This window comes from Lycorma delicatula, chromosome 6, assembly GCF_047948215.1.
Source record: "Lycorma delicatula isolate Av1 chromosome 6, ASM4794821v1, whole genome shotgun sequence".
Taxonomy (NCBI): domain Eukaryota; kingdom Metazoa; phylum Arthropoda; class Insecta; order Hemiptera; family Fulgoridae; genus Lycorma; species Lycorma delicatula.
Window position 1 is genome coordinate 161,922,312 of NC_134460.1, and position 14,138 is coordinate 161,936,449.

Here is a 14,138-nt window from a genome sequence, read left to right on the forward strand (position 1 = left end):
ATAATGTTCAAACAAGAAACACAAATCACCTACTAATGTTCTGGTACAATATTTTCTGTTCGAAGTCATAACACATAGCACACCACTCTACTGACCGCACACAAATTTATATCAATCACATTATATTATTATTTCATCTTGTATTTGAAATGTGACCGGGGAAGTATGCTAGTCACTATATACATTAATCACTAACTTTATAAAATAAATTCATATATCTTACATGAGTATATTTGATTTTTTTTTTTTTTACTAGTGGCTACAGTGCTCATCGTATGGGTCATTCAAATCTGTCTTGGCAGTTGCTTCTGCAGCAAAATTAATGAAATAAAAATAAAGTCACTACTACTTTTCAGTTACTGTTACAACTGACACCACACCACCAAATAAGTGACAAAACACATCACTAGTAAGAAATTTATTTTAATAAAATGAAAACTTTTTGCGAGTGGAGATTTAATACAGGTGCATATTATTTGTAATATCAAATTAATATTCTCACTGAAAAAATTTACTACCACATGTATATATGAAAAGAAACTTTAAGGATAATATAGTTTATTTTTTTCTTAGTAAGCAATTAAATGTAACTATAATAGCCTGAATTAACAATTCCTACAATAATACAACATACATTATAATATATAGCATTTTGATTCCCAAAATCAAATGATCCATTTTTATACTAAGCCTATTTTTAAGCGAATAAAGAAGTTTCAGCCTACTTTGACAAAAATTTTTTTTTTCTTCAGTCATTTGACTGGTTTGATGCAGCTCTCCAAGATTCCCTATCTAGTGTCAGTCATTTCATTTCGGTATATTCCCTACATCCCTAACAATTTGTTTTACATATTCCAAATGTTGCCAGCCTGCACAATTTTTACAAGATATTTGTCCAATATCAAAGCGACTATTCCAGGATGCCTAAAGATGTGGCCTATAAGTCTGTCTCTTCTTTTACCTATATTTTTCCAAATGCTTCTTTCTTCATCAATTTGTCACAACACCACTTCATTTGTCACTTTATCCACCCATCTGATATTTAACATTCTCCTACAGCACCGCATTTCAAAAGCTTCTAATCTTTTCTTCTCAGGTCCTCCGATCGTTCAAGTTTCATTTCCATATAAAGCTACGTTCCAAGCATATACTTCCAAAAATATTTTCCTGACGTTTAAATTCAATTTTGATGTAAGCAAATTATATTTCTGACTGAAAGCTCATTTCACCTGTGCTATTCAACACTTTATATCACTCCTGCTTCGTTCATCTTTAGTAATTCTACTTCCCAAATAATAAAATTCTTCCACCTCTACAGTCTTTTCTCATCTTATTTTAATATTCAGCGGTCCATCTACTACATTTCATTACTTTCATTTTGTTCTTGTTTATTTTCATGTGGTAGTTCTTGTGTTTGAATTTATCCATGACATTCATTCTCCCTCTATATTTGGTCTCTAAATTTGTTAAAATGCTGAGCATTTTATTGCTGTCTACGTTATCAAATGAGTTTTCCAAGTCTATAAACACCATGTATGTGGTTAGTTTTTCTTTAATCGTCTTTCCACTATTAATTTGAGCACTAAAATTGCTTCCCTTGTCCCAATACTTTTCCTGAATCCAAATTGGTCATTTCCTAACACTTCTTCCACTGTCCTCTCACTTCTTCTGTATAGAATTCTAGTTAAAATTTTTGATGCACGAGTAGTTACGCTAACTGTTCTGTATTCTTTACATTTATTTGTTCCTGCTTTCTTTGGTACTGTGACAATAACACTCTTTTTGAAGTCTAACGGAAATTCCTCTTTTTCGAAAATATTACACACCAGTTGGTATAATCTATCCATCACTTTCTCACCTGCACTGCGCAGTAATTCTGTAGGTATCCTGTCGATCCCAGGAGCCATTCTTCCATTCAAATCCTTTAATGCTCTATTATATTCAGATCTCAGTATTGTATCTTCTCCTTTTCACCCTCTCTGACTTCTTCTTCTTCCTCTATAACACCAGTTTCTAATTGATTTCTTCCGTATAACTCACCCACTTATATTTCACCCACTTATCCAATTTTTCTTTGGTATAATAAATTAGTGTACCATCGTTATTTTAATTTATGTAACACAAAATTCTCCTTAACTTTCCTGTATGCTCCGTCTATTTTACCAGTAATCATTTCTCTTTCCACTTCTTTATCCACATTAACACTTTTTTTTTAACACTTTTCTTTATCCAATCTTCTTTCACTAATTTTCACTTCCTGTTTATAGTATTTCTTAACTGTCAATAGGTCCTTCTTCATCACTAACACTCTTACACTTTCTACTCTCATCCATCCTCTAGATATATATCCATCTTCTAGATATCCATCCTTTCTAGCTGCCACATATCCTCTGATATCCAAGGTTTTCTACAAGTTCTCTTCATTCTGCCTAAGCTCACTTCTGCTGATTTAAGAATTTCCTTTTTTACATTATATAAATTATTATATATTATAAATTTTTATGAAAATATAAATTTTTATATATTATATTTAAATAAAAGTTTTAATTTCTTCATAATGGAACCATAATAAAACATTATTAAATTTTGATTAATATTATATGAAAACAATATTAATTTATACAATTGGTTATTGATTTATCATACTGAAAATATCTAGTCAGTGTACTTAAGAAGTCCCGAATATTTAAACTAGCTTTCATTTACACTGTCCAAAAACACAACTGATACGTCATCTGGTAAATGATATCAAGTTTCTTGCTGATTTCTGAAACATCATTTAAAAAATTGTCTATAGTGATTGATGCAATATACAAATGGTGATACAATTTTCTTTATGCACTGCTACATTTAATTTTACTGTGACTTCACCTTCCTTCTCTTAAACTTCTACACTCTTATTTCAAATTTTTTATTTAATTTTATTAAATTTAACTTGTTACTGTTGATCACTAAACATTCACTTTTTATTTAAATTGAACTATTTTCTTGATCAAAAACTATTCAAAGATCAAAAGGTAAACCTCATGATATTTCATTTTTGCCTTGCAACCCACAGGTAAAATAAAAATTATTCTAAAAAATTTAACTTCTGTGTCGCAGAAATTGGCGCTTGGAAAAAACTAACACTGCCATATGTCATATGACAATAACACAACCCATGCATTATTTTACTGGAATGAATTATAACACTGACTGTGCTTTGTTCCAACAAAGCATTACATTGGTCGCTAGGTAAGTAATACATCTAACCAAATTATTAGAAAAAAAGTATGTTCTGATAGGCAGGAAAAATTTGACATTTGAGAACAATGTAAGGTTAAAAATAATAGTAATAAGACATACCAGATTTCCAAAAAATACAGTTTCCATTGTAGACTGAGACTGTTTGAGATTAAACTTTTGTGATGTTCCCAACCATGGTTTACCACTTCTTGGAGTACTGCAACAAAATACAATTTTTTTATTAAAAATTGTAAGAGAAAATGATAAGAATGTAGACTGATACAAAAAAAAAATCTCGATTGAAATTAAGTCATTTTCCAAAATATTTTTATTATAAAGCAAAATATCACAGCAAAAACTGAAAAAAAATTAATAAAAAACTATTAATATATATATATTTTTTTCTGCTAAAATCTTCATAATTTTTGTATTGAGTACAATTATCTACATTTCTTAAATTCATCATAACTAAATCACATGTTGACACATTTCGGATATACTGTACTCCATTTTTAAACCTCACTTCTTCCACTTTGTAAGGCTTTATATAGTGTTCGATCACACGTCTTACCATGCTCAAATCATATGCATTATCTGGGTAGTCTTTCTTCCTGTTCTTTTATCTATCTGTTAGCTTCAACTACTTGTATTTTATAATTATCTATTTCATGTTCTGAGCAAATTAAGATTCCTAAATAAAACATCTGCTTGATTAGTAATCTGTTCATTTGTGATCGTTTTTCCACTACTTCTTAATTTAAAAATTTCTATATTTTCTAAAATATCTAATTTTCTTCCTTTTTCACAATTGTGAATCAGTTTTATCGAGCCCTCCATTCTCAGTGGGGTATGTTCTTTTATTAAAATGTCTTGCATAGCTAGATCTTGTTATCCGTACTTAACAGATTTCATGTGTTATCTTAATCTTAATTTTATCTTTCTTCCCGTTTGCCCAATATATGTTGTGTAGCACACAATTTACATTTTATTTTGTATATACCATTACTGTTATAAATATCCTTTTCCTCTGTTATTATTAAAAATCTACTCATGTTTATTATTCAATAAGGCCTATAATAAATTACAGAAGTACACTGGTGTAAAAATTAGCAAACTATTTGGCAGAGATGTTGAAAAATACGGGAATATTGAAAAACCAATAAATAGTAAAAAATTCAGTCAAAGCAACAAAAAAATTACAAAATGTAAGGATACAGAAAATTGCAGAATTGTATTATTTGACAGAAAATTTATATCCTTCTATTACCAGTAAAAGAAACTATTTGGTGATAATGCATAAACTATTTGGTGGAAACTTTCGTGATAGAGTTAGGTCATACAATGAATTTTGTGAATTGTTCAATGCAACATTTAATAATTGTAACTCTATTTTAAAAGGTATAGTATGTAAAAAACCATTTAACAATTTCAAAAAACAGGGAGCATAAATAACAGCAGAAAACCCGGGAGGTCTAAATCTACAACAAATCGTTACAGAATATGCAAGAATTTATTGAGAATCCTCATTCCTTGACTCAAACATCAGCATGAGAATATAACATTACCCAAAGTTCAGGAATTCAAACACTAAAAAGTGAAAATTTCAAACCCTTCAAAATTTGTCTGGTACAAGAACTTAATAAAAATAACTACAATTGAAGACTTGAGTTCTGCAAAATTATGATGAACAATATTCGAGCAGATCTTAATTTATTAAACAGCAAAGTTTTTAATGATGAGGCCATATTTTTTTTTAAATGGGAATGTAAATCATCATAATCGTCGATACTGAATTGACATTAACCCACACTGGTTATTTTGAGGTACAAACAGTATCCAGTCAAAGTAAATAATATATGGGAAGGTATTGGTGAACAATTGATAAGTAATATATTTATTGATAGAAATTTAAAACAGTGAAATATGAAGCTTTGTTTCTCAAAATCATTCCAAACATTCAAAACATTGTTGGCCCCAACTTCCAAAACATTGGTTTCAACAAGATGATGCCCCTCCTTGTTTCAGTCTTCAGGTAAATGAAATTTTAAAAGCATTTTTACCAGGAAGATGGATTTTCTGAAGGGGTCAAATAGAATGGCCTGCGAGATCATCCGACTTGTCACCATTGGATTACTTTCTATGGGCCACTTAAAAAGAATTGTTTATCATAATAAGCCCCAAGATATCAATGATTTACAAAATAGAATTCAAAAATGAGGGCAAAATATCACTACGAAATCACTGAATAATGCAGTACCATCCTTTTACAACTGACTGGCACACTGTCAAACAACAGAAGGAGGACACTTCGAGCATTTGTTACAATAAAATGTAATTATAATTAAATAAGCAAACTTATGCTTAGTAAATATTTTTTTTTTAAATAAATTTATTTGATAATATCAATTTAATCAAATTTTTATAAATTCATTTATTTGCGATAACAGTTTCTTAAATTAACAATGTAATTTTTCAAAAATCCAAACTTTATCCTGCCGCCATTTTGGGTACAGACATCGTACAAACTTTTTATTTACATCATTTTTATTATCTTAAAGAAATCTTTAAAATGAAGTATCACACAAAGGATGTTATCGTTTAAAATATTAGAGTTACAACCCCTGAGCCAACCCCCCAGGAAGGGATTGAAGTTCTATTTCTCGTCAAAAGGTAAAGTAGTTGAGTGATACCTTATCCTAACAGTTATACTGTTCTATATGGAACGCTTTTAAAGTTGTGTGGTTTCCATACTTTTTACTCACTCTGTACACAAAATAAAATGTAAATGCAATGTAACATATATTGGGCAAACAGGAAGAAAATTAAAATTAAGATTTAATGAACATATGAGATGTTTTAAGAATCGAAAACAAGATTCAAACTACACAACACATTTAATAGAAGTACAAACACCATTGAAAACGGAGGACTCAATAAAACTAATCACAAATGGGTAAAAGAAAGAAAATTATATTTTAGAAAATTTAGTAATTTTTTAATTAAAATTGGTGGAAAAATGATCATAAACGAACAGATTAATAATAAAGTGCAGGTTTTATTTAGAGATTTTAATTTGTTCAGAACAGGAAATAGATAACAATACAACAATAAATATATGAGGTTTAACCAACAGACAAAAGAACAGGAAGAAAGTCTAGCCAGATAATGTATATGATTTGAATGGAACAAGATGCACGACCTCACACTATATCAAGCCTTCCTAAATGGAAGAAATGCCAGTACAGTAACTTTAAGAAAATGGAGTATATCCAAAACACATCAACATACAATTTAATTACGACGAAGCTATGAAAGGTAGATAATTGTACTCAATGCAATAATAGAAAAATGGCAAGAAGCAATTAAAGTGGATGGATGACCAAAGATTGTACATTTGTAACTACAGATGGACAAGCTAATAACAAGTTAATAATATAAAACAGAAAAAAGCTGGAAATGTAAGCAAACAAAATTAACCAAGATTTATAACAAGTTACAGAAACAACATAAATAAAACATATTATTCAATAATTTAGATTCTGAATAAAAATAAATTAAACAATAAAATTAATTAAAACCATAATATTAAATTGAATTACATTTATATATATTCATTTGTATTAAATGAATTAATTTTGAATGGGCATAACAAGCAATACAAAAAACTTATAATTGTACAAATACATCAGTACAAGATTAATTATAATTTAAGTACCATTTTCTTTCCTTACATGAAAATGGTAAACTAAATACTCATTTAACCTGATATTCACACAACTGAAATATCTGAAGAGAGTAAATAAAATAATATACATATATATAAATAATTCTGTTCTATTGTTTGCAACAGCATCATGCAAGGATCAATTGTTTTTAAATTTGCAGGATACAATTGTATTATCCCAGGGAAGGTTTTAAGCCATAGGAGCATTTCAAGGCCCTAACCTCATTGGGGATAAAGTTTTAGATTAAAGACATTCATTAAAAGAATGCTTTTACTTCATAATTATATTTCTGTAACCATGGCAACAGAAATAAATTGTGGAGTTTTACTCATCAAGGTCTGTGTGTTTTAGTTACCACAATTACTACTATTCTGTCTTTTGAAATTTAGTTTCTTTTTCAGATTTTATAAAACCTGAATACTTTAGTTGTTATTTATAAGTATTATTCTCACTACCATGAGGGTAATGAAAACTGCAGGATCCAGGGGGCAGAGCCCTTTGGCTAGACAGGATTAGCAAGCCAAGTGATCTCTTGACCCTGAGAGGCTGCAAGGAGCCCTGGGACTCCAGGAACCCCTGGATTGACCTGTGGCTCAGCTTGTGTATGTATATACATGTATGTGTATACATGTATATATAAAGGATATAATGTCAATAGTTGGCTGTATTCAACATACTTTTCACAAACACTATAGCTAAAAACCAATAGTGACAGGTATCCTTTAATCCTCTCCACATTACAAAAGATTTAAGTTTTCATACTGTAAGTTAAGCGTTCACCAAGTGGATAGGAAGCAGTTGGCTCCAGATGTTAGCTTCTCTAACAATTTCACTGATTATTTATTTTCATTCAAATGAATATCAAACAAATATCTCATATTTCAAATCATTTAATTTTATCCTGTGGATAAATTTTATGCGTGGTAAAGCGTAGTCATTTTTTTAACACACTTGTGAGCAATTGTTTTTGGAATGACAGAACACTTTTACAATGAGTATTTTCAGGCTATGCAAATAACTTCTGCACAACTACAATGGTTTCATCTGTACAGATGGTCGTCCTAGATGTGACTGCTTAGTTTTTCAGAGTTGTATGCCCCATCAGTGAATGTTACTTTTGTGAGATGAATACATGACACTATTCACGCTAAACAAGTGTAACTGCCTAATTTAGCAAGTCACAAAACACACACATTTCTCTGTAATCATGGTGACCAATGCGCTTCATGCAGCTGTTGACTTTTTTTTGCTTGGTATCACACATAAGCTTGAAGTTTGTGTGTTGGATATGGAAATACAATTTTGTAGCGTATGAAAACTGCCATGCCTGATCAGGATTTAAAGCTGGGACATCCAGATGAAAAGCCAAGACACTATCACTTTGCCACAGAGATCACAGCATGTGTGCGCTAGTAGTAGAACTTGTTTATATATCAAAATCTTGGACAGTTTCCCTTCTGTCACGGTTTGTTCCAAAGTTATTACTGTTTGAAAAGCCACCATTATTTTATGGAGACCGTATTTGTGAAATCATTACACCAAAGTAACAAGTTTTAGCAATAATATTTTACTTTAAGTACAATTATGTTAACATAATGAGCATTATTTGTGTCTTAAATAGCACAGGTCCATGATTTAGTTATATCTAGTAATTGTTTTTTTTTCTGTTGCCTTTATACAGTATGAAATAAACACTAGTTTCATTTAACCCCAAAATAATGAAAAAAATAGCCGATGGAATTTACAACAATAAGTGGACACTAAATCAAGGTATATGTACAAGTGTAAATTTCAAACTTCTTTCTAGTCAGCTTATGCAATGAATGATTACAATGTACACTTGTATACTATAAAACAGCAAATACCACTATATGTAACAGCAAATACTTAATCCCTTGCTGGTTTTTGATGAGATAACATTGATAAAAATTGCCTTTGACGAAATAACTCATTCTCGCATATTGCCCGATTTTATTATGTTTTCTGACAAGTTATTTCAATGAGCATGGATATATTTAGTTCCTTAATTTTTTATGGTTGTATAGAAAAGTGCTAGTGTATGCATTTTGTTTTGTACAGTTTCTCTTGGCTGTTTCCAGCCTACACCTAACGCCTACCATACTTGTTTACATTGAATGGAAGTTCATTTATTAATGTGCACGTCCGTTTTATTTTTCAGTTGGGCATGTTTTTATTACTTATTTATGTGTTGTTGTTTTTTTAATGGAATGACTATTTAATATAGTTTTATTTTTTTACTTGGTGTTAAAATTTGTAGAGTGAGAACATTTTCATACTAAGAAGGAATATAAAAATTAGATTTTTAAAATAGACTTTTATTTATTATTAGTGGTAGGTTTATAAAGTAACTTCTGTGTACTATCTAATCCAATGTGTTAGTAGTAAAAGGTTTTGTATAAACTATTTTAATAAACTTTCATTCATCATGTTGAGTAAGTAGTACATATTTTAATTTTACATTGTAAGATAGTAAAAGTATGTAAATAAGGTCTTAAAATGAATCAATTCCTTCTAAATAAAGATAAATATGAAAAAAATGGGCATAATGACAAAGATTTTCATGAAAATACATGGGCATAATAACAATGTTTTGCATTGGACAGATCCGTTAAGAAGTTAACAATTTGCAGTATTCTGACTAGCTGAATAATTTAGAATAAATCAACTGTTTTAGTGTAAATAATTTTCATCACTTTATTGTAACTATTTTAATATGAAGAAAAGGAAATTAGAATAAATACTTTCATGAATTGACATTTTATACTTCATGAATCAACTTCCAACATTTTATTTAAATTTTATGAAAGTACATGCATTTACAATTTAATCTACCTAAAAGTATAATTTTAATACTAAACAATGTTCTACTTAATAAAATAAAACGCAAATAAATGTAAGTAGCTGGCCTATAACGTATAATCTACTGATATGATATTCTACATATAGATTAAATCACGGTTTCTTGTACAAGCTGAATAAAGTGTACCTCAAAAGACTCACGGGTGTATAGAATACTATAAGATAAACAAATTCCTTACTAATCATTAGTAGAAGATATAAACAAGCAGGACATCAAATTTTTAAAACTTGAATATAGAAATACAGAAACAAATTCTGCACATGCAACACATAAAAAACATTCATTCATCTGTAGACAAAGATGAAAAAAATTTTTAAAAAGTTCAGGCCTTATAACACATGTTATAAACTTACCAACTTTGTACAAGGTGCAAAATGCTTTTCCTAATGCAGCATTAAACAAAATATGAATAATGATAAAATAAATACAACATTATATTTTTTATAACTACGTGTCAGTAAACTACTAGTACATTATATGGGGGGTCATTCAAATATAAACAAGAATCTGTTTCAATAAGTTTAATTTAGAGCGTAATTAATATGTTTCATTTTAATCCTCCCATGCGAATTTCTCGTAAAGTACAAACAACACAAAAGATGACCTAAACAAAAGTTATTCAGACTGGAGGGGGGGACAACTCGTGGTGACCTTGGATTTGACCTTTACCATTATTTCAAGTTTACACAATTTTTCAAATAGATAACTTGTGTAAAATGGAACACCTATTTTGTACCCCATCAATGAAAAGAGCAAAAAATTTTACAATGAAATTATGGTTGGTTACACATATGACCTTGAAATTTTTTTAAGGTCTTACAGCTAACAATCAGAGGTTGTATTATTGCAGGTGCTGGATTCTTTAGATTCTTCAGATATTTACAGTCACTGGTTTCTAAGTTGTGAGAAAAGGATTGCTATCTGGAACTGTCTTCCAATTCAGAAAATTTTGTTAATAAGATACCATAGGTGATTAACTCCAAAACCATGAACTTCAAGAAGCTGGAAAAAATAAAACTATCATAAAATATCAAGACTAATTTCAAGTATGTCGATGCTACATTTTTTGCTGTTTCCAGTGGCTCTATTAAAAAAGATTCCAATTGAAAATTGGAACCAATTTTTTCAATTCCATTTGATAAACCTCAATGACCTTGGAATGACCTCCAAAGGGGACATAAAGGTCATGGTCAAGGACACTGTCAGATGACCCCTTCCCACCCACATAACATCTGTAAAGTCATTTTTCCGCTCCTTCCCATAGTCTGAAAGATAAATCACTTGAAATATGAATATTACACTGTATGATCTTTAAAAATATGTAACCCGTATAACACTATATCTGATAGTTAGCTGTAAGACCTTAAAAAAACTTCCAAGATCATAGGTACGACCACATAATCTGATGTAAAATTTTCCACCCTTTTCCCTGGAGAGTGTCAAAAATAGGTCATTTCATTTGAAAAATTGTATTAACCTTGAAATAACACACAGTAAAGTAGAATTTATTATCAAATTCAAGGTCACCATGAGATGTTCTCTCCAGTCTGAGTAACTTTCGTTTAGGACATGTTCCGGTATTGTGTATGGTTTATAAGAAAATTGCCTGGGGGATTAAAATGAAACATTGAAACACCCGATACAACTTTCCAAAGTAATCCTCAATTATTACAATTGAATTTATTCCATGATTATGGAAATTTCTTAATCCCAGTCTTCAAAAAGCATTTCAGTAATACAAATATATTTTAAATGGATGGAATCAGGGAATGTGCAGTGTATGAAGCAAAATAGTCAATAAGAGTTAAAGGAGAACTGTTAAATCAGCAAGTTTGAGAATTATCTTGCAAAAGTAAACTAATTTTGGCTGTTAATCTAACTTAAAATTACTGACTTTACTTTTTCTTTCCACTCAACAATAATATTGTTGACTAGAATAGCCCTCCAGCTAGTCTAGTGGTTAACTTGTCATCGCAAAATCACTTGTTTAACAGCTGATTTTCAAAGTAGAAGGTTTTGAAGTTCAAATCCTAGTAAAGTTAATTTCTTTTGTAGGGATTTGAATACTAGACAGTGGATAACGGTGTACTTAGGTGGTTGGGGTTCAATTAAGCACCCATCTCAGGAATGGTCGGCCTGTGTCTGTACAAGACTTCATCTCATTTACATGTCATACATATCATCCTCACCTCATTGGGCTATGGGGAGGCTGCTTATTGTTCACTAATTCAACAGGTTGCAATGTACACATCAGAAAAAAGAAAAGTGTTGACTAACAATGTCATTGATTTTTTTTTATTTTTGAGGATAAGGAAATCCAAGTAAATAATACTTTTTGAAACCTAGAACATTTCATGATGGATGTATGGATTTCAATACTAGATTGTGAATACCGGTGTTCTTTAGTGGTTGGGTTTTAATAAACCAACCTTCTCAGCAATGGTCAACCTGAGACTGTACAAGACTACACTTACTTCATTTACATTCATACATATCCTCATTCATCCTCTGAAGTAATACCTTACAGCGGTTACAGAAGCTCAAGAGAAAAAGAGAGAACATCTCATGAATCATGTCTATTGAAGAAACTGTTTTTGCTTTACTGAAAGAGGAGATTAGCTATATTTCTAAAGCACTCTTGTTCTCAGAAAAGCGTGTAAACCTTGCACATGCTATTTCCATATCATAAGTTTACAGACAATATTTCTTCTACAATCCCAGAATTAATTCTTAATTTCTATGACAATTGTACAATGAATATTCATAGATTTATCTGCTCGTTTCATCAACTTTCAATATCTTGTCAATAGTAATAAATGTTCACCATCAAGACATGTTTACCTTCATAAAATAAATTTGCTCAATCTTATATTCTCTCCTGTGTTAATCATTCATTCTCAAACTGCAACAGAAGAGTAAACATTTTAGAAGACTCAATCCTTTTTCTGCAAGAAGTCAAATTTATGTTGCTCATTACAGATTCATGAAGAATCACCCAAAGTTCTCAAAATTTATAATATACGCGAATGAGTATTATTATAACCAAACATTCATGATAGTATAATTACATCCTTCATGAATGAGTACATCTAATGATTCAATACACCTTCACAGAAATGTATGTTGTAGGTAGTGCTTGTTGAAATGTTTGTTATTACAGTTACTTGTGACTGCAATATTGTAATGACCTGTCTGACAGAACAGTATATCTGTACACGGTACTATTTTATACTTATTAAACAGTGTAAGCACTCAGTAACAGTGTATTACGCCAGAACAGATGTACAATTGGTGTAAATGTTTTAAAAATAGCTGAACATCTGTTGATGAAAATTTGGATGACTATCTGTTATTACACCCAAAAATATCATTGCTATTGAGAATCCAACTGTGAAAGATCATTGGCAGACCGTCGGTTGAAATTGATGATTTCATAATCCATGGAATTTTCATAACAGCACATCTCAGTAAATTTTGTCACAAGTATTATACATGAGAAGGATTACTGCAAAGTTCATACTAAGACTCTTGAATGATACAAAGAAACAGTGTTGCATAAATATAAGAAGTGAACTGACGGAAGTGTTTCAAAGTACACAGATTTCCTTTCTAACGTAGCAGTCATCACAGATGATAAAAGTCGAATTTACGGATATAACCATGAAAATTAAACGGCAATCATCCATGTAAAAGAGCCCATCTTCAACTACCCAAAGAAAACCTGCCAGGTCAAGAGCAATGGCAGATTCTTATTGTCTCTTACTTCAATACTGATGGGATTATCTACAAGGAGTTTGTACAAACTGATTGCTGATTAATGAAGAATTCTATTTTGTTCACACTGTTTTACCATCTTAAGATGGCTAAGGGAGGATACGAGAAGGTCTAGAGAAAGAGCACAAGAATGACTAGATCCATCATCACAATGTGAAGCCAGCAGTTTTTGGCAATAAAAAAAATATTGATTCTTTCTCATCATTGTATTTGCCTAACTTGGCTGTGTACGACTTCTTTTTCTTTGCAAAGCTGAAAATTATGTTTTTATGAGCATGCCTTACACACCAAAAAAATTCTCATGATATATTGCATTCATGCAGAAGCTATGGAATTAGTAACTGATCTTCTAAGGAGACTACTTTGAAGGTACTGTTGAAGAATATTATCTGGGAATGACTGTATTTACTGTTACATTTTAGGAAATATTAAGTAGCGCTTTTTATTATACCAAAATAAGTAGAGAATTTTCTTGTTCATTTGAACCACCCTCTCTGTAAGTAATTACAGGTGAGTCGCTATATTATACAATT

The 14,138-nt window shown here is 30.5% G+C and overlaps 1 protein-coding gene across 6 annotated transcripts in view; it reads right to left on the reverse strand.

Moving 5' to 3' along the window:
• LOC142326431 (protein FAM135A) overlaps positions 1-14,138 on the reverse strand; it is a 118,537-nt gene that overhangs the window by 53,655 nt on the left and 50,744 nt on the right. For all 6 annotated transcript variants that reach the window (XM_075368927.1, XM_075368928.1, XM_075368925.1 and 3 more), the window contains one exon: positions 3,346-3,442. In XM_075368927.1, coding sequence (XP_075225042.1) covers positions 3,346-3,442 — 97 coding nt within the window. The remainder of the gene's footprint in view (positions 1-3,345; positions 3,443-14,138) is intronic.